The sequence below is a fragment of the Opisthorchis viverrini genome, assembly GCF_000715545.1.
Source record: "Opisthorchis viverrini unplaced genomic scaffold opera_v5_76, whole genome shotgun sequence".
NCBI lineage: Eukaryota > Metazoa > Platyhelminthes > Trematoda > Opisthorchiida > Opisthorchiidae > Opisthorchis > Opisthorchis viverrini.
The window spans coordinates 909,729-929,553 of record NW_008751730.1 but is presented as its reverse complement, the minus strand read 5'-3'; the positions used below and the strand labels follow the sequence as shown (position 1 = coordinate 929,553).

The following is a 19,825-nucleotide window of genomic DNA, read 5'->3' as shown; positions in this document are numbered from 1 at the left end:
CTCTGAAAGGTGGAGAAAAGACTGGGGCGGAGTACGGAATGTATCCAATGTTATCTTCGCTTTAGAACGTGACGCATGAACCCACGGGATACACTGATCAGTGTTAGTTTATTCTTTGGGACATTTCACCAAGACAGGTCCGATCCTCTCTACATACTCATACATCCTATAATTCAAAAGGACCGCCGGACATTATACGTCAATCCCCCGTCTTTAGATGATAAACGCCGTGAAATGTCACCTGGCGATGCACGGAGTGAAGCCCAGTTCGGTGCTGAACGTGAAAATATCAAGACTATAAATGTGACTCTGAGATTGAAGCCGCTGCTGAGGCTAGGAGGTTCCGAAGTATTCGACTCGAATTCAATGGAGAGCATGCATCTACACACTTTCTCCTCTTCTCCGACATTATATGTAGGCACATATCTGAACAGTGTTCAAAAATGTGTCCCATGAAATTGGCGAACAAACTGACGTGTCCGGGTCACAATATCGGTCGTCAATGACATTGTCACTGTTTAGTAAAGTGAGGAAAAGTCGACAGACTTTGAAGAACCATCGGATCAGAGAGCGAGACCTTCTAAGGCCTCCCCTTTTTCGCCTTAGTCCCAGGGTCATGCAATCTGGTGGTATGTAAATCCTGTTATGAGCCATAGGTTGCACAAATGTTTTGAGTGGAAACCAGTAAAAATCGCTACATTCGAAACATGACATGCTATAAATCGTCGGTGAACGCACTTTCAGTGTTGTGTACTAAGCAATAAATCGACCTAAAGGTGAAGGTCAAATGTGAAAAAATTGGAAAAACGTGAAAGCATGGACAGACAAGGACACGCATCAAACACTGAATCATTCATCCATGGCCATTGGGTTCCCAGAATTCGTGTTCGCATCACTCTCATTGGATGTGCATTGGAATGGTGAAGACACACACACACTAGTAAGGCCTGATGTGAGGTGATGGAATTTTCAAGACCACATCGACACGTAGGGTCAACCAGATCGACACGGACCACGTGACGATCGACAGGAATAGTGCAACTTTGAAGTGAAAATGAATAGTCTGCCACATAAAAACGTCGCTCCGTAGGAAAGGTATGCGAAGCAAAACTGTGCCCGACAGATAAACGTGAGAATCAAGAAGCGAGAAGACGAACAATGTAACTGGGGTGATAGTGTAAGTAGAACTGTATGTGGTTGAATAATGCTAGCTTTATGCCGCACAATTTGAAATCGTGTGCTCAAGAGAACGACCAGTTTGTCAGCTTTAGGCAGGGTAGGAAGAAGAGAAAGTGATCAGCTGTAGACCCTTTCGGTGCTTAGCTGCCATGCTACCTGAAAGAAGCACGAGGGTTGGGATACTACCAGGTTGCCCAAACCTAGACAGGGGAAGTCGACAGACAGAGGTCGGGTTCGAACCACGAACCATCAGGTCAGTAAATTCGCGCGCTAACCACTTGGGCCATCCCGCATACGATTACGGCAAATATTGAAATATTAAACGACCGGGTACCTAATGACAGTGTCAGGGAATGCTGTCAGCATAGTCTGCTCCTCCCGAACTTGGTCCGGAAATACCGAACACAATGGTTTGACCCTGCAAACTAGATTTCGAAAACATCACAACCGAGAGATTCAGCTGGGTTCCAGGTGAGTCTCTCGAAAGAAAAAACCAAATTAGTTTATGAGTGTATATTCGCTAATTTCGTGCAATTTGGTTTCAAGTAGAACATAAAGTTGACGAAAACCCGGAGACTGCGCCTACCTGATGAGCCCCAAAAAGGGCGAAACCGGTCGTGGGCTGTCGACGGATTTTCAGCAACCTGATGAGGAGTACATTACAAAGATATATACTTCAAACAGTTTAAACTTTTCGTTTCCCTGCTCGGGAGGGCGCTGTCGAAACACTAGGACCGACGGTGAGCTACTAAATCCGCAGGTGACCAACGGCGTCGCGCAATGGAGCAGAAACCGGGTGATGCTGCGCTCAGATCTCGCTGATGGGCAGCAGCGATTCCTGGAGCCGACTCACTTTCCTCTAGAAAAAATTCACCGCAAAATAAAGCAGGTATTCTCAGGCGATTTCAGTGGTAAACAGTTCTAAGTAGCTGTCACGAAAATGTGAAGATTTTTGGCATGGTGCGGAAATATTGGTAGGTCGGGTGCGTTCATTGGTAGCTGATCAGGGTGCTATTGATCTGTTCAACGAGCTTGGCACACTATGTAATGAGGATGTCTCCTCGTTTGTAGGTCGATTGCCAAGCTCGGCAAGCAGACCAACAACCAATTGTGAAGATTTGTTTTAATTTGACGTTAAAAAAACTGAAGACGAATTTTGAAAGCTCCCCATCTATGGGTTGATTACGCTAGAGTTATGCCGTCCATCTTCATTCGTTTTAGTTCATTAGAAAGAACTTCCTTCAACCTCCGCTTCCACAAACCGTTAAGAGGAACGAAACGCGAATATGTCGTGGTTGCGAGATCTAAGCAAAGAGGAGGTTAGGTGAGCAATGACTTTCAGGAACTGAAGTGAGGCAGACGGCAGGAGTCACGAGACCAGTAATGTCTACGGGAAGGGGAACAAAGTCGTTAAAAGAATGACTTACGGGCCCATCCAAGCAGTCCGGCTGCGGGGACGATTGCTTTGTTTCGCTAACCGTGAAAACCCTGATGGACAGAAAAGTACGGAAACAAGAGATATTAACAGAAAGCACAACAACTAGACAGGGAACAACTTCAGTGGAAATTGGCTAGCTTAAAACGTTATTGCACTTAACTTGGCATCATGATATTCCCTATTCATTTGCTTTCTCTGCTCATGCAGTTATTGATTTCCACCTGCTTTGCTCCTCCGTCTCACCCACTGTACACCTTTTCGCAAAAGCCGTCTCTTATTCGACGCTGCTACACCGGTACGTGTCTACTTAGGCGTTGGTGTTCGTGCCCCGTCCGTTGGGCCTGCTTTGACTTGTTTCGCCGCGACTTCCGTGTGACAGCAACGCCAGTCAGACTGACGAAACTGTCCCCAGAGGAAACAGCTACAACCCACCTCACCGGGCCAATATTCCGTTCAGCGTTACGTTGTGTGCGACCTTGGAAGCTGCGCTGTGCCAATGAGTGACAGACCGGAACTCCTGTTGATACATGAGCGTGCACAAATGAAACTTTCCGTGAAATTTTGTCTATTCTTGTGTGAATAGGTAAGTTCCGTATCGGGAACCTCACCAATAGCGTAGCTCAAAAATGGCTTCAGGTCTGTCGGTACAGAATCTATTGGTCTGCTGGTTGTGATGTGGACTTTTGATTCACAACAGATGATCATCTCTTATCGAGGGATCTGCTTTCCTCAATCCGCTAAGGCTGTTATTGGACTGGGACTTCCTAAGGTCGCAGTCATGGACTTGTGTTTGCTTGCCATTGTAGGCTCTCTGTGTACTTATGACACTTTTATGCGTGGCACATGGCGTTGAATGTACCTCTTCGCCACTTAATCTCACACCAGACCCAGTATGACGGACACTTTGTGCCTGATGTGCGAGTATTGACTGTGCTAGCGCCTACCGCGCCTTGAAGAGCACTAACCAGTGTTTGTCCTTTCTTCGGTTTTTGATCCTTAGACGCGTGTTTCCATATCGAAATTTTTACATACTTTGGGATTCACCTCATCAGACTGGCACTGTTCTTGGAATGATTTCGAATGAGACGTTTCTCTCTTTTCTCCCATATTCTCCTGTTACTCTTTCGCATTCATCGCTGGCATTCACTTTTTATGTTTGTGACCATGCTCTTCAAAAATAAATGATAGTTGTTATGTACTAGGAAGCTCTTTTTCCCAACCTATGTTGTCTTGGCTCTTGTGAAACGAAAGTATTACGTCAACGTGATAATCAAAAAACTGATTGTCGAAGCTGTTGTTGTACTGGGTCCCCCCTGTACAATGGATGTCTGTCAGTCTTCCAAAGATTATGGTCATTCGGCTGTAAGACCCTTTCGGTGTCTAGCTACCATGCTTCACGGAGGAAGCACGAGGGTCGAGATACTGCCAAGTGACAACCAACGGACCAGTAAGGTCAAAGAAAGAAAGCTAGAAAACAGGATGTTAAATCAACCAATCAAGTAGAGCGAAGCCAGACAGCAAGCGAGAAAGAAGCGGCCCAATTACAATCACGGAACAGAAATACTGAAACGAAGCTACCCAACGAACAATCCAGATACAAGTGAATTACATCAAAACGTAACTCGTGTTCCAAGCCAATTTATCAAATAATGCGGGTAAATAACAATCACTTCATAGGTGTTAGAGGTTGTTTAAAAACTGAGTTTGGTGCAGGCAAAATAGGTTAAGTTTGCCAGTTAATTCTCACGATAGCACTTTGAATAGCAATGAAACACTCGCAAGCGAACCGCCAATTTCGACGAACAGAACGACAACTACAACATGTACCCTAGCTACCTGCATTCCACATCGCCAGTGGAATTTTGTTGAAGGAAGGCGAGTCAGAGAATGCAGACGACCTTTTCAAAGGTTTTTCCGAAACAACAGAATTGTTCTCCCAGTAGTTTTGGCATGTAGGAAAGTAAATGCGAAGCTGACGACTTTTGTGGCTCAAGAAGCACTTGGATACATACCCGGGCCGCCAACTGCCCTCAGGCAGTCCTTTCGTCGCTTGTCACAACAGTATGCCCGGAAGGATATCCGCTGCGCTTCGGGTGTCTCAGCACAGTTCCCTCTAAATACGCGCACAGACACCCTATGCAACCTGCTTAAGACCACCTCTCAGATGCTTCGACCGGAAATAAATTCAGCGCCAGCCAGACTTTTGAGATGTCACTGGACGGTTACCGGTCTCACGCACAGGAAGCACGTCCAGTAATTATTTATTAAGATACCTAATACTTATTCACTGTTTAGCCAGGGGTATTTTGCTTCCATTCTGAGGTGGTACACGAAAGCTCCCAAAGGTTATTGCTTGTGTACCTATCCCTCCACCCACCTACATGACTGTACAGCTCACCGCCACCCACTAGATCACGAGGCCCATCTTTTTTCCTACACGCACAAATCACGCAACGCAATCGTGACTCACTTAACTACAAAGTTCACAGTCACTCACTAGATCACGGAACTCGTCTTTTTCCCACACTTACAAATCACGACACACAAGGGTGACCCATCTGACATCGACGGACTGCCGACCAATAAGGTAGCAACAAGTCATGAACATACTCCCACACACACAAAACGTTCCTACATATAGGATAACAGCACAGCAACACAATGCAAGTCAACACAGCTACGCACGTAACTCATTCGGAACGGAGCCACTCAGGACTTAGCGTTTCACTCGCGGATAGTCAGGGAATACGTGTGGCTGCTACAAAAGCGAAGAAGACACGAAACCTGCATCCGGACTTACAACAAGATTTACCAACCTGAATCTGCAATACGATAAGTCCCCTTGTTCGCATATACACCTATTGTAATAATTTTTACTCAACACGCTGATATTCTTAGTGCTCTACGTTTTCTCGTTCATAAAACTAGTTTTCGGGTTCCGTTAGAGCATTAACAAAAGCGCTCAGTTGTAGCACCCTTCCGGTGCCTAGCTGCCATGCCACCTGAAGGAAGCACGAGGGCTGGGATACTGCCAGGTCGCCCAAGCCTAGACAGGGGAAGTCGAGTGGAAGCGGTCGCGTTCGAACCACGGTCAGTAAATTCGCGCTCTAATCACCATAGCCATCTCCATCCACCCATGATATATATAGTATATATAGTGTATATATATAGTATATAGTAGTATATGTAGTAGAATAAATGGCCGACGGAAGTTATCTTACCAGCAGCTTTGGTTGCAGCGATAACATTCTCTTCGCTGGCCGAACGTGGTCGACGAAATTGGCGCCCGAACACCCTGGAAGAAAAAAAAACGAAGGAAAATGAGAACCCTGTGGAACTTCCCGACTTCCAACCAGGAAAAAGCAATGCAATCGCCGGAGCGGAGGTTAGCAGATGATCACAGTGTGCGCACACAGAGTGAGCAAAAGCATCTCACCTATGTTGAACAATGCGCGGGCTGGGTGGCCTAAAAGACACGAGAAGGATGATGTTCCATGGTTAAATGGGGCAAGGCTTCTTCCCTATTCCCACAGATAAATTAACAAGGGTAGACATTCAGATCAATCCTGACAAGACCTGAAATATCAGTTCACATATCGTTCAAAGGGGAATTTTTGAAAACAGATCGAAGAAGGTCTACTCTATTACGGAACTCTTGATGGTCCAGATTCGAAAAAAGGTTTTACGAGCAGTTCAAGTATAGTTCAACAAAGGTGTCGGGAAAATGTTGGTCCTACACATGGAATTGAAACAAGAGGATGTGTGGTCGTACTACTTTTGCGTGTCGGTTACCAGTAGTTTGGCTGCTAATAGTGGTATGATAAGATCTAATTGTCCAGCCGTAACGTTTTTTCGGTGTGTTAGGAGGACTGTCTCCTAACAAACGTGCTCACATTGTTGACTATAACCTATGTTTCAATGTTCAACATTTCTCTCTCCCTCTCTCTATTTCAGCCTTTCACTGGACTGCTTTGTTCCATTCCATTCTTGATACTTTGGAATCTCAATATTGGTTGTTCAGTTGCTGCAGTACAATTTCCTCAAGGCTATTTGTCTTCCATGTGTAACTGACAAGGTTGATTGACTGATCAGTAGAGGACATAACACTGGTGACGAACCCAACAATGTCAATTTCAGATGAGGATTTGAAATCAATCCTTCAACAACAACAAAAACAAGCACGAGTTGAACGATCGCAGTTGCGACTTATCCAGTCTCTCTTTCAAGTCATTAATCTCCAAACTTCGGTTTCATCTCTAGGTGGTAGTTCACTATCCTTTGCGGATCCCATTGCTGCAACTATAACTGAATTTCACTATGAGCCAGCATCTGGTCTCACCTTTGATACAGCCGTTTGGAGGATACGTTTTTGAATGAGTTCAAGAACGTCTCTTGGTACGGAAACTTGGAACCCTCGAACACGACCGGTACACTGACTTTATCCTTCCACAACACCCAAAAGATCTGACTTTCGGACAGACGGTGGAACAACTTCGCGGACATAACACGGTGCCTAGCCGCCATGTCGCCCGAAGGAAGCACACGAGCTGGGGTAGTGGCGGGCTGTTCAAGTCCAGACTGGAGCAGTCGCGATGCGGACCTCTCGGCCACCGCTGAATACAGACTAATACGCGACTTAGATCACGAACTACGTGCACAGCGCGTGATTCAGACTATGTCTCTGTTTGTGAGTGGATTTGTTGTGGTCATGTCACTTTCAGACATCTTTCTAGCTAATACTGTAGTGCTGAGGAAAACTCTGATTCCCACAATACTTGTACAGCTATACCGCAGTTATGGAATACCTTTCAGGTGCATTCATCGTCACCCTTATCAGCTGTAAGAACGGCGCATTAGTTGTACAGCGGTTGTAGCCGCCCATTGGCATAAAAAAACAACGATATGAAGAATACTGGAGAAAACGTCTGGTCAGAGTTAGATTTCTGTGCTATTCACGCATAGCAAACTACCCGCCAGTTTGTAGCCCTCTTTTTCGACCTCGATTCTATGGTCCGTCAGCCAGAAAAACGATAAAATCATACACCTAGTGAAGCATTGTTTTGGCACGCTCGTACACGAACATTGCGCTGTGTGAGTTATGCAGCCGAATATCATAGCCAAATGACCTTAGGCCACGGACTGTGTGCAGCATAGCACATCCATCGTTCGCCGCAACGATCATGGTCATTAGGAAGCACTCAGAACTGAGTAACAGTACTTTTTTTCGCAGCTAATGTCTGCGCGCATCGTGCGACAGTTCGACACTAAAGACCGGCAGACAGAGAGGCGATGATGATGGAGAGCTGTTCCCTATTGATTCAACATATGCCGGGAATACGACGGTGAAGCACGTGTGTTTATTGCTAGTGATGTGTTGACCACGATGATGAAGGCAATTTAGGCAGTACTCAAAGTGACCTCGATTTTTCGTTTCCTGAGGCCTTTCATAAGGCTTTCTACAACCAAGTCTTCTGCGCAAGGCAACGAACGATAGTTCTATGGTGATCGGGTCTCATTTTAACTTTTTAGAATCCCAAGTTCGCTATTGACCCCTAGTGCCATTCATCAGTTCAGCTGACAAACGCGAGTCAGCAAGCAGCACTGCTTGACGCCTGAAGTTACGGATTTTTCAACTTGTGCAGAACAGCTCACCGTTTTTCCATGAGGAGCACATGAGGTGCTCACGAAGCCAACTAACACAAAGGTGTACCGATGACACAGTGTACAAAACTCTTTTACTTGGGAAAATGCCTTTAAACATGCCCCAGGTGGTTGACAACACGAATTGAACTACCAGAAATCGGACTATCGCAGTTGTTGCAAGTTGATACCAATTGGAAGCGGATGTACGAAGTTATTAAATGGGAATCCTACGTACAAACGGTACGCACAGAGAGATGTTTATGAGGGTGGGTCTGAACGATCGACTTCCCGCCTGCTAGGCGAGTCACGGAGGACGCCATTCATGATGCATCTGGACTTCACACGCGAATGGTCACGCATCCTCCACATTATGAAGGCTGTCAGCAGAATAGCGAATCACGTGCGTGACCTCCGGGAGGGGCAGATAATTAGGCCATCCACACACTCAAACGAGGAGGAATCGATAGATTTGTAAATGAGGAGTCTTCGCATACAAAATGAAAGGACACGCCTGGAATTGGTATTTTTTACCAACCACCCCTATCTTGTTGACGTTGTCACGGGATAGTTTGGTGACTACTGTTACAAGATACAGCGGTGGAACGAACAAAACATTGTCTAAGGACCATTAGGAGAACGTGTGCAGTAGTTGCCAAAATACGGACCACACGTGGGACGAGGTCAAAGTATTCCTCATGAAGACAGACCCCAAGTAGGGGAGGGAGATCAACAAAAGTCCTAGTTTTACGTAAACGAGGCTGATTCCTTGGGTAAAAGAGTGAATTCGTTAGATCTGCCGCATTTGTGCTTACGCTTCAAACTATCCCGCTTCCATCTGAGCTTCGTTGACAAATAATAGCGATCGTTCAGTTTTAACACCCTTCTGGTGCCACCTGAAGGAAGCACGAAGGCTGGGATACTCCCAGGTTGTTCAAGCCTAGACACGGGAAGTCAAGAGGCGGAGGTCGGGTTCGAATCTCAGCGCTTCGCGAATTCGCGCTCTAGCTACTGAGCCATCTCACCCCCTGGTTTCTTTGAAATACAATAATAAAATAAATATGGTCGTTCAGCTGTAACACCCCTCCGGTGCCTAGCTGCCATGCCACCTGAAGGAATTACGAGGGCTGGGATACTTTCAGGTTGTTCAATCCTAGACAGGGGAAGTCGAAAGACAGGTCGGGACCTGGGCGCTTCGCGCTCTAGCCACCGAGCTATCTCCCCCCCCCCCCAGGTTTCTTTGAAATACAATCCTCCAACAATGTGCCATAAACATTTGATGCTACTAAGAACCAAAACGTTCTGCTTTTTTCCGAAATCTCTCTCGACTTGGGGTTACAACGCCCGTTTTTGGCACTTACTCTCTTGCGGTCTTTTTGAGTTGTTTGATTGGTCGCGTTAGAGGTAACGCCCACCATTTACCAAAGTAGACATGTCAATCATCTATCATACCCGACCTATTCGAACGTAACTGGACAGCGAAAATATTGGCCTTCATCGGGTTACATTGCGGTCTACATTGCTAGCTTGAATGATTGACAAGTGAACATCAATCCGCGTTTGGACCACGTCACAGTGCATTCGAGTAGGGGTTGCCTGTAATCAACCTTTACGGAATGCCCAACGTGCCCCTTTGATCATTCGGGCCTGCTAAAGATAAATGCGGTTTCCTGCCACGATCGACTCTTTAGTAAACTGCTACATGGGGGCGAGATGGACAAGTAGTTGGAGCACGAATTTAGTGACCGGAAGGACCTCTGGCATTTGACTTCCCCTGTCTAGGCTTGGGCAACCTGGCAATATCCCAGCATTCATACTTCCCTCGTGCGGCATGGCAGCTAGGCACCGGAAGGGTGCTACAGCTGAATGAAAGTGCTACATAAACGATTTGGGAACGTGCGAAAGCCGGATAGAGTAATCTAAACTCATCGACTCACAATTGGTCCATTTTTGAATTTTCAATGACGATTTCGTCCTCTAAATTAGGCAAATGTGTGCTAATAAGCCAGAAACCACTGTCGCCGATAGTGCACATCTATACAAACTCCAAGACGATTGAAACCCACGACTTTCAGACTAGCAGTTGTGGACTAAGCGTTCGGCCAGAAGCAGCTGATAAGTAGTATGTTGAACACGAACCTAGACAGGATAAAGCACCACCCATCCTTCAATCGCAGAGTCAACATTAGGTGGTCAAGTGGCGGTTGACTGCATTGGTTTGAGCACGCTCCAAGGAACCGACGAAGCAAGTGCTTTCAGTTTCTTCATGCGAACAACATCGCTCAACACGGTCGTAGCTGATGTCTACTATATCTAGAGCGAGCATCAAGCGGCTAAGGATTGGAATCACATATGTACCGACTTCAGTGGAGATCGCTGTGGTTTGGATGTCTCGATCGCAGACAAGAGTAGAATCGGTTTAACTGCAAATCAGAAACAGAGGGCGCAAAGCAAGTAACTCGTGGGTAAGCAGCACACTTGGTGGCACTCGATGAAAGAGTTCTTCAAGGGCAGGTCAAGGCAGTTCTGCAAAACGTGCGTGTTTCGTTTTACAGTTACGTAGCATAAGGTTATCGGAACCCACAACAATGGTTCAAATATCTTCGACGAGAAACCGGTGCTTGCAGAACCTGTGGAAGTTGTGTGATTCAGCCATCTGGAAACTTCTAGCAGGGACAGCCTTCAGATGTCAAACAGGTTTGCGTGTTCACTGTTGAGAGATAAACTTCGGTTTCATCACAGTTGATGTCCTGAGGAGCTCACTGTAATGGGTGCTTTCTAAGCGATGATCACCACGGAAGAGAGCATTACAGACGCCCTTCAGCGCTAATCGTTGATGAAATGATGGTTGTGCTATTCTATTCGAAAATGTCCTCCAGAGGAGACTACCCCTAGGGAAGGGGATAATTAGTAGACCACTCCACGATTAACTTACACACTGAAGCCTCACCATCCTACGGCTCAGCGATTCCATCCTGATTGCAGAAAGGTCGACCAACCCAGCGTAGTAAAGGACATTCAGTTTCAGGGGAAGCTCTACACCTGTCGAAAGCACAGTTCGAAACGGGGAACTCGAAATTGGTCGATTTGTTATCGGAGAAGAGTGATAAGAGGTGTTGAGAGCGTCAAAGGTGAGTCAGAACCAAGGAAATACTTGGGGATAACCACAGCACGATACCGTGCACTAGGGACAAACAAAACGCCGCAGACAAGTTATGCGCAAGAAATCTATTTACTGTGAACTAGTCTCAACGACTGATTGAATAGAAATAACCCGTGTCAGGTAACAAAAGGCCAAGAAAAATGTGCAACTGTCTGGGTGATCACCTAAATCGGAAACGTACTCGAGGCCATGTCGAACAGTGTGAAATACACTGCCACCAGCTCCAGAAGTTTCCGGTTTATGCTCACTGAGCGGGAGCGATACACGCAGCGGCTTCGAACCGGCCTCCACCGCTGAATCGTCCGCGTAGCTGATGGAGAACAATTCCGGAGAGGTTGGGTGGGAAGAGAACGGCTGCACAGTACGGGGGGCGGGTAGACAAACGTTACTCGCCGGAACAAAATGGGGCCTGTCTGGATTGGTCTGGGGATCCAGCGATGGCTTGCCATAGTGGGATAGGGAGGCCAATGAGCCTGTCGGCTTCAATCTGGCTGCCGCGCTCAACAGGGGACTTGGTCGAAATAGTGGGGCTAGAGGATCAGGGTCTGATATCCGCCGTCCTGATGGCAATTCCTGGGAGTAAGTGCGCTCTGATGGTAATGTTTGGGCATGGCGTCGAGCTTCACTCAGATCGGGCGTCCGACTAGATGTGGTTGGGAGAGCGGGTAAGGTGTGAGAAGGACGTTCTCTAGTCGGAGGATTCAGTTGAGATTCAGTTGGTTCGTTGCCTTCACGGGCTGAAACGAAGAACGTTCCAAATGAAAGACCATGTATGACTGTGAACATCACATTAAAAGGAGAGTAAACATGACAAAAGTCTACCTGATGGGCTTCTTGGACTGGGTGGGAACCCCGGTGCAGCTCCCTTTCCTCTTCGTTTCAGCAGTTCGCGTACATAACTTTTGGGGGACACGTCTCTCGGAATACCATGCGCTTCCAAAGTTTGAACCACGAACTGTGTGGCTTGGAGTTGGTCATTCAACGTTTTCGCATGCTGCTTCAAAATTTTAGACCTATCTTCGAAGACACGCTTGATTTCGCCCTCAGAGGTGGACGAATCCCCGGGACTGATTGTGATCCCAGTCATTTGTTCGAACAGCCAGTCGTTTAGCTCTGATGAGAAAAACCAATGAGATATGTCATTAGCTCACTGCTGCACAGACAAACAAACAAAATGCTGTGAAACTGTAATTTACAAAATCATCAGAATAATGATTGGACTCACCTGTCACATCAAAATAGAACCGATAGACCCCTGAGTTAGCTGAGGTTTGCGCTGAACCACGTCTACGGTTGAATGTCCTTCATCCAAAGTAAACCCAAGAGGATTAGAAGGGAACTGGACAAGAGAGAGCCACGAGCAAGCCAAGCCCACTAATGATAGGTAGTTGTCAACTAATCAGCTCGGGATAGTCCAGTAATTAATGCGGGTTCGAACGCATCCTCGGCATTTCGACTGCTCTTGGGCAACCTATCAGTACCTTAGTCCCCGAACTTCCAAGAATGGCAGCTGTGCACCAAAAGGGTATTACAACTGAGCGATTACTGTTTATCATTGTGTCAAGGTACTTGTATCATAACCTCAGACGCACGCAATCAATCAATTCCATTTCCGCTTGCATCCGAACGAATCAGATGATGAAGATGATTACCGAAGACGTCACCAACGTTGTAAAAAGTGTTACGAGGGCAGCACACCAGTATCTTGTGCACACGCGCCAACTGCAGTGAGAACCGTGCGAATCAACATATCTGTTACAGTTAGTTACACGTGAACAGACGTCAATTGTTTACCGGACACCAACGACGCCAGTCATGTTCAATTTCATCACCGTCTGTGTGCGATCAGATAAAACGTATCATTATCAAATAGCTCAACCCTTCCGACTTAAGGTTCGTGACTTCAGGTGTGAGACATCATGTGCTATAGCCAGGCTATTTGGATTGGCAAACACAAAGGATGTTCAGCTGTAGCACCCTTCAAATGCCCAACTGCCATGCCATGCGAAGAGGGTGGCACGAGGACTGGGATACTGCCAGGTTGCCGAAGCCTAGATAGGGGAAGTCGAGAAGTAGAGGTCGGGTTCGAACCATGGACCTTCCAGTTAGTAAGTTCGCGCTCTAGTCACCTGAGACATCTCGCCCCTGAATTATAGCCGTTCAAAAACAAATCAGGACGCGACAAGTGATGATCAGTCTGTTGTTAAACCCACTACAGTATTTGTTCGATCTGTTTTCGCCTGTCTTTTCCAAGGAACGATTTTTCCTTTGTCGAGAAGGTCAAAACTGTGCGCTTTGACATAGCGGGTGAGACTGATAGAAAGATGTGACGTACAGCTCAACGTAAAGAACACATATCGTGTGAAAAATACCTTTTCTCAGAGCTAGAGGACGATGACCAGGCAATGGTCTCCGTAACTTGAAAAACACGGGCAATTCTGTAGACTAAATATCAAAGCAGAGTTCGTCCACTGAAATTTAGTTGGAAAATCCATTCGTAACCTGAAAGTGCGACTAGAAAACAGTTGCCTCGCCGTTTTTGGATTCGTTTCCAATTTTATCTCTAATTTGAAAAAAAACAATCCGAAATTTAGAACAAATTGGGCGCTTTCAAACGATGTTCGCAATAGAGAGGGAGTAGCCCGAATGATTGTCACGAGGTGGAGAACCAACCGAGCTGGACCATCAACGATGCATCCACTTCCTAGAAATGACTTTGTGACCAGCAAAGCTGATCAATGGCTGATATTAGCTACTCCTATCCATGAACCTTCATGAAGACTGTAGATCACCAGGCTACCCACATCATACATTGCCGTTCCACACGAGGGAGCAAGGGCGAGATTGCTCCTTGGTTAGAACGCGAATTTACTAACCGGAAGGTTCGTGCTTCGAACCCAACCTCTGCCTCCCGCCTTGCCCTGTCTAGGCTCGGGCAACATGGCAGTATCCCAGCCCTTGTGCTTCTTTTGGGTGGCACGGCAGAATGGCACCGAAAAGATGTTACAGTTGGACGGTTATCTTATCATATTTTTACACGATTGACGATTATGGTTAGCTTCGTGACTGGCCCTCTTATTCACCTGCCCTGAACCATACTCTCCGGTTTATAACGGTTAAAGGGTGCGTCTCATCAAAGACGGCATGTGGCGATACCTATACCGCACGGGGTCCATCACTGCGATTCGAAGTGACAGGCAAATCTAGCTTATGTGTTGAACAATGTACTTGTGACTGTGTTGTTATTGAACAATCTCATCTGACAATGTCATCCGTCCGATGCCATTTTATCCAAAATGTTACCACAGATTCAGAAAAATGTCTCCACTGCCGCCAGATGCAAAAATGGGCTACACACGAAAAGGCGTTGGCGACAGGTCCGATGCCATTTTATCCAAAATGTTACCATAGATTCGGCAAAATGTCTGCACAGCCGCCAGATGCAAAAATGGGCTACACAGGAAAAGGCGCTGGCGACAAACAGGGACGAACAGACAGTGCTTAGTTAGGTAAATCATGAAGGTCAGATGTTCGGCTTCGAGACTCCCCAAGTAAATAATACTGGATAAATAAGTCTGATGAGAGTAATGACACAGACTGATGGTAATTTTTAACCTCGATCACACAGCAGTACAGGAAACAAGTCAGCCAGATTTGTTTGATAACCTGTCTGCATGAGGAGCCTGACAAGTGAGGATACCCAGCACGAGTTGACGCCTTGCGGTCGTGGTGTATATTGAGTCACGCACTCCAAGGGATGTGTGTTCTTCCGACGTGGGGGTCTTCACAATTGCAAATGAACTGGCAGATTACACAGCCAGATAATCCTGAAGCACTAGGCTTACAAAAATTTTCTTTATAGCACATATACACTCATTTGCAAACTAATTTGGTTTTCCGGGAGACTCATCTGGAACCCAGCTGAACCGATCGTTTGTGATGTTTCAAAATTAGTTTGCAAATGACTGTATATTCCCTAATTTCGGGCAATTTGGTTTCAAGTAGAACATAAGGTTGACGGAAACCTGGGGACTGTGCCTACCTGATGAGCCCCAAAAAGGTCGTGGGCTGTCGACGGATTTTCAGCAACCTTATGAGTAGTACACTAAAAATTTTCTTTATAGCTTGAACTACGGGCAGCTGCACACCACTTCAATCTGTTTAGAAGACTGGTTTAGTTTATACCTAATGTTTGCCTATGAACGGGAGCGGCCTATCAGACTGTTGTGGACTTTGAGGTCTAATGGCATGGAGAATGTCGATTGATCACTCCGGAAAGTCAACAAACTATTCTACAATAATCCTTCTTTCAACCTACATGAAGTGCAAAGTCACCTTTCTGGAGCTTGACACTGCTGAATTTGCAAAAAATCGATGCAGCAAAGTTGGAGTGTGAACGTTGGTGATTCCACGTTTAAGTTTCGAAAGACGATGTTATAGTGTACCATCAGCGTATCCATTGAAAGGAAACTCTGAAAAAGACATCTCCCTTCAGTTTAATCAACCCAATTTATCAGCACACTGGTTCCAGCTGCTGCAGTTTCAATCGCCGGGAAGTGGGAGAGTGTAGGACATACAACCAAGCCTTGGAGATGATGGCGTGTTCAGTTCGTTCGGGAAATGGGTAGCTACGCTTCGAAGGCGATAGCTTTGATGCACGAGCGCCACTGGCTGTGCGATTCGGCCATTTCTGTCAGTGTCACTAGCCATTGGTGAGTTGAGTTCCGGGGTCCCCATCCAGGAAGGTGGCAGTTGTCAATCCGACTAAGTTTACTGTTTAGTGTTTTCATACTTCGTTGTCAGATCATACACTGTCCATATCTTGATCGCTTCCACTCAGAACACGGCTGGGTAAAAAGGCACTGCGAGACAGGCGGTCTTCCGGCATGTGGAGTACATGTCCTCACCAGCGCAACCTATGAAGCGTTAGTTATTCATCTATCGCGGGAGAGTTCCTTCTTCCCAAGAACATCTGGCGTACCTCAGCATTGCTAATCCGATGTTCCCAAGAGCAATGTTTCGGAGACACCGATGGTCAAACACTGACATCTCTCGGATGCATTCTGCGCGTAGAGGACACGGCCCTTATGCATAGAGCAATATGGACCGCACCGCCGCATTGTAAACACTGCCCCTGACAGACAGACTCACGCCACGTAGGCGCCATAGGTGTCCGAGGATGGCGAAAGCTGCCCTGAACTTCCCGAATCGAGAAACAATCTCATCTTCAGCCAATCCACCTGAACCCACACATCTCCCCAGGTAAACAAATTTATCTACAACTTCGATTGGCCCGTCTGCAAGCATGAGGCGTAGCCCACCGGGTCTTGTGGCAGAACCTTACACTTTGCAGGTGTGAAGCGCATGCCAAACCGTTCGGCTGACGTATTTGGGTTAGTGAAAATGGATTGAATTGTTAAAGGATCTCCACATGATCCTCACAGAACAGGGGTTTCTTCAGAACAAGTCAGAGGACGACATAATCAGCACGAGGGTGTAGACAACTCGGTGATAGGCACCGGCCAAAGATACCATATCATTGTCTGAGTTGACCTGACTCAAACTGACCAGACGACGCAGAAACACTGCAATACCTACATGAACATCATCATCATTGTCAGCTGTACAAACCGCGTACTCGTCGTACGCTGGTTGCAGCTGCCGCAGTTTCGTTCACCGATGATTTGGGGGAGGGGGTAGGTAGCTGCGCATTGCAGGCGCGAGCTGGTAAATTGGTGCATAAATTCAGCACTGTCAGTGGGCTGTCAAGTGGGGGGGGTGGAAAAGGAGCTATGCATTGAAGGCAATAGCTTTGATGCACCAGCGCCATTGAGAGCGCGACTGGGCCATGTCTGACAATGTCTCCAGCCATTGATGTGGCCCGTCCCGGGGTCCCCATCCTGGAAGACGGCAGTGACCAGCGCAGCTGAGTTTGCTGGTTATGGCCTTCACACTTCGCTGCCAAGTCACTGTTTTACCGCCACCGACTTTCTTCCACCCTTCACGTGGTTGTGCGAAAAGAACCCTTCGAGGAAGTAGGTCGACTGGCATACGCAGCACGTGGCCAAACCAGCGCAACCTGTGCAGTGTGATCAGTTCATCTATCGAGGGTGAGTTATTTCTCCCGAATACCATTCGACGTAATTCAGAATTGCTGAACATATAACTGAATGTTCGCTCGTGTGAACTATTCATCCTTTTTAGAACCTGTCAGTAGAGGAGCCAGTCAACACGTGACTCTGTAGTGTGAATTGCGTAACAGAAGAAAGAGTAGGGTCATACCCTGTCTAAATGCGAGTTAATCACATGGTTCATCGGCCGCTCGTGGCCGAACGGTTTAGTCTCCGGAGGCCGCGCCCGGGAGGCTCGTGAGATGCCCACTGCCGATAATTTCAATAAAAATGAAGGAGTTTTAATGGGAATTCAATTACAAGACGAGACATCCACTGGAATTTCCAGCTCTCCAGATCTGGATAGTCTGACAGATTGTAAAGGATTTCTACCACAGGCAATATACGCCGCCCGACTTGCCTGTGTGTTCTGATTCTGCACGTTTACCAGAGCTACGTGAAGTAAATTCACGATCACACATCAAGAGTAGTGAGTACAGAGCCCGAGTCGCTTCCCTCTAAACCATAGATCCGATGTTCAGTAGTATCTAATCGATCAACTAGCAGTAGATCACTGCCGTATAACTAGAAATCGGTCAAACACACGTGATTTTTATATGGAAAAAAAAATTAGTTTCGTTCAATGTGCAGGCGATCTGAAGTCGACAACTAGGACGTAGAAGCATAGTGCGTGAAACGCGAATACAACCACCCCTATTTCACTTGATTTTCTCCATTCCGACTCATCATGGAAAATTCACACTCAAAACAGCTAATCTAATTATTAATCAATTTTGAATTGGTGAGCATAAAACTCCGAAGATGTCGGTTCGCGTGTCCAGAACACTCGGAAAGCCATAAAGGCAACATGAACATCGGTCCCTAGGCCCATCTATTTTGAAGCGGCTCACGTTTATACAGCTGCGTCCAGACAGCATGAAAAATAAACATCTGAGGGAGGAAAAACAAATGTGTAAATCTGCCGTCACGCGCTGAGCTACTGAGTCGAAAAACTGTTTCCCATATTGCTTTATACATAAATGTGGTATCCGGCCATGGTAGACTCTCTGCTATAGGAATAGGACCGCAAACCAGGAAAGATCCTCCAATGTGAATTCCCATGAGGCGGCACCAGAAAACTGAGCCGACTGGTGTTGTGTCGTGGATGGCCGTCTTTTGGTTCGCCTGCCAGACTACGCGATAGGGAGAAGACAGAGAACTCCGGACACGGCCGTACGGTCAGGACAAAACATACAGAGCTTCTGCGTAAATATGTACAGGGTGACTAAAAGGCTAAATATGGTCGTTCACCTGTTCGTTCCGTACAGCCAATTGTGGTGTTCCGGTCGTGAACACTTTCAGGCCCACTCCGCTGGTCGTATGTTGCTAAGCTGTATTTGGTGTACTCCGCCAACGCACCTGCCTTCCGAACGTGTCGTATCGATTATGACCTTGGGGATGCGTCATTCTCTGCACGTGCACTTTTTCCACGTCTGGGCGCGTCCTGACAAACGGACAAGCCCTACCCAAGTCACAACACTCCTGCGGCCCCCAAAAGCACTGCGACACCTAGTCTCCGCAAATGAGACACCAGATTTCGAGTACCGGCCAGGGATTCGACCAGGTAGCTGACCGCGCCTACACGTAACATGAAGCACTTGAGCAGCGCTATGCATATCACCGACGAGCAGCCAATGGAACCGTCTCCCTCAGCGATTGTTTCTTCCACATTGAATCACCATTTAATTGCCCCCAGTGTTCAATCCGCAGCCGGTCAGCTAACCTTGTTCTGTCGTTGTACGCCGGACTTCATTGGACAAAGTCCGTGAATGATGGCGGGTCAAGCCCATAGATGGCATCCAACTCCAAAAGTTCAAAGGCCTAAGCGCATTGCTCCTGTGTTCAGTGTTCATGCTCCGCCCACTATGGTATATCAAAAGGCACGGTAGCTCTACACAGCCCTTTATGGAGACAAAAGAAAATTAGTACAACTGTATTTATAGGGTAGTCACAGAGTGTTCCACAAGATCGTGCCAGAATCTCCGTGAGGCAGCGCGAAGCGTCGAGCTAAAGATGATCGATACAGCTTAGCTTGCATTCTGACCAATCAGGACCGTAGCCCGCACGTCACACCTCTATCCAATTGACGTGCTGTTCGGTTATTAGGGAATTCTTCGCTTTTGAATGTACGATGGTTATGCACCAGTATCTGCAGGGGCAAGATGGCTCATTGCTTAGAGCGCGGATTTAGTGACCGGAAGGTCTGTGGTTCGAACCCGACCTTTGCCTGTAGGC

General features: G+C 46.9%; 1 protein-coding gene across 1 annotated transcript in view; it reads right to left on the bottom strand.

The window, feature by feature from the left end:
• T265_04469 (hypothetical protein) overlaps positions 1–19,825 on the bottom strand; it is a gene marked incomplete at both ends in the record, with an annotated part of 80,841 nt that overhangs the window by 30,599 nt on the left and 30,417 nt on the right. The window contains 4 exons of the mRNA XM_009169218.1: positions 2,607–2,667; positions 5,839–5,912; positions 11,602–12,157; positions 12,243–12,533. Coding sequence (XP_009167482.1) covers positions 2,607–2,667; positions 5,839–5,912; positions 11,602–12,157; positions 12,243–12,533 — 982 coding nt within the window. The remainder of the gene's footprint in view (positions 1–2,606; positions 2,668–5,838; positions 5,913–11,601; positions 12,158–12,242; positions 12,534–19,825) is intronic.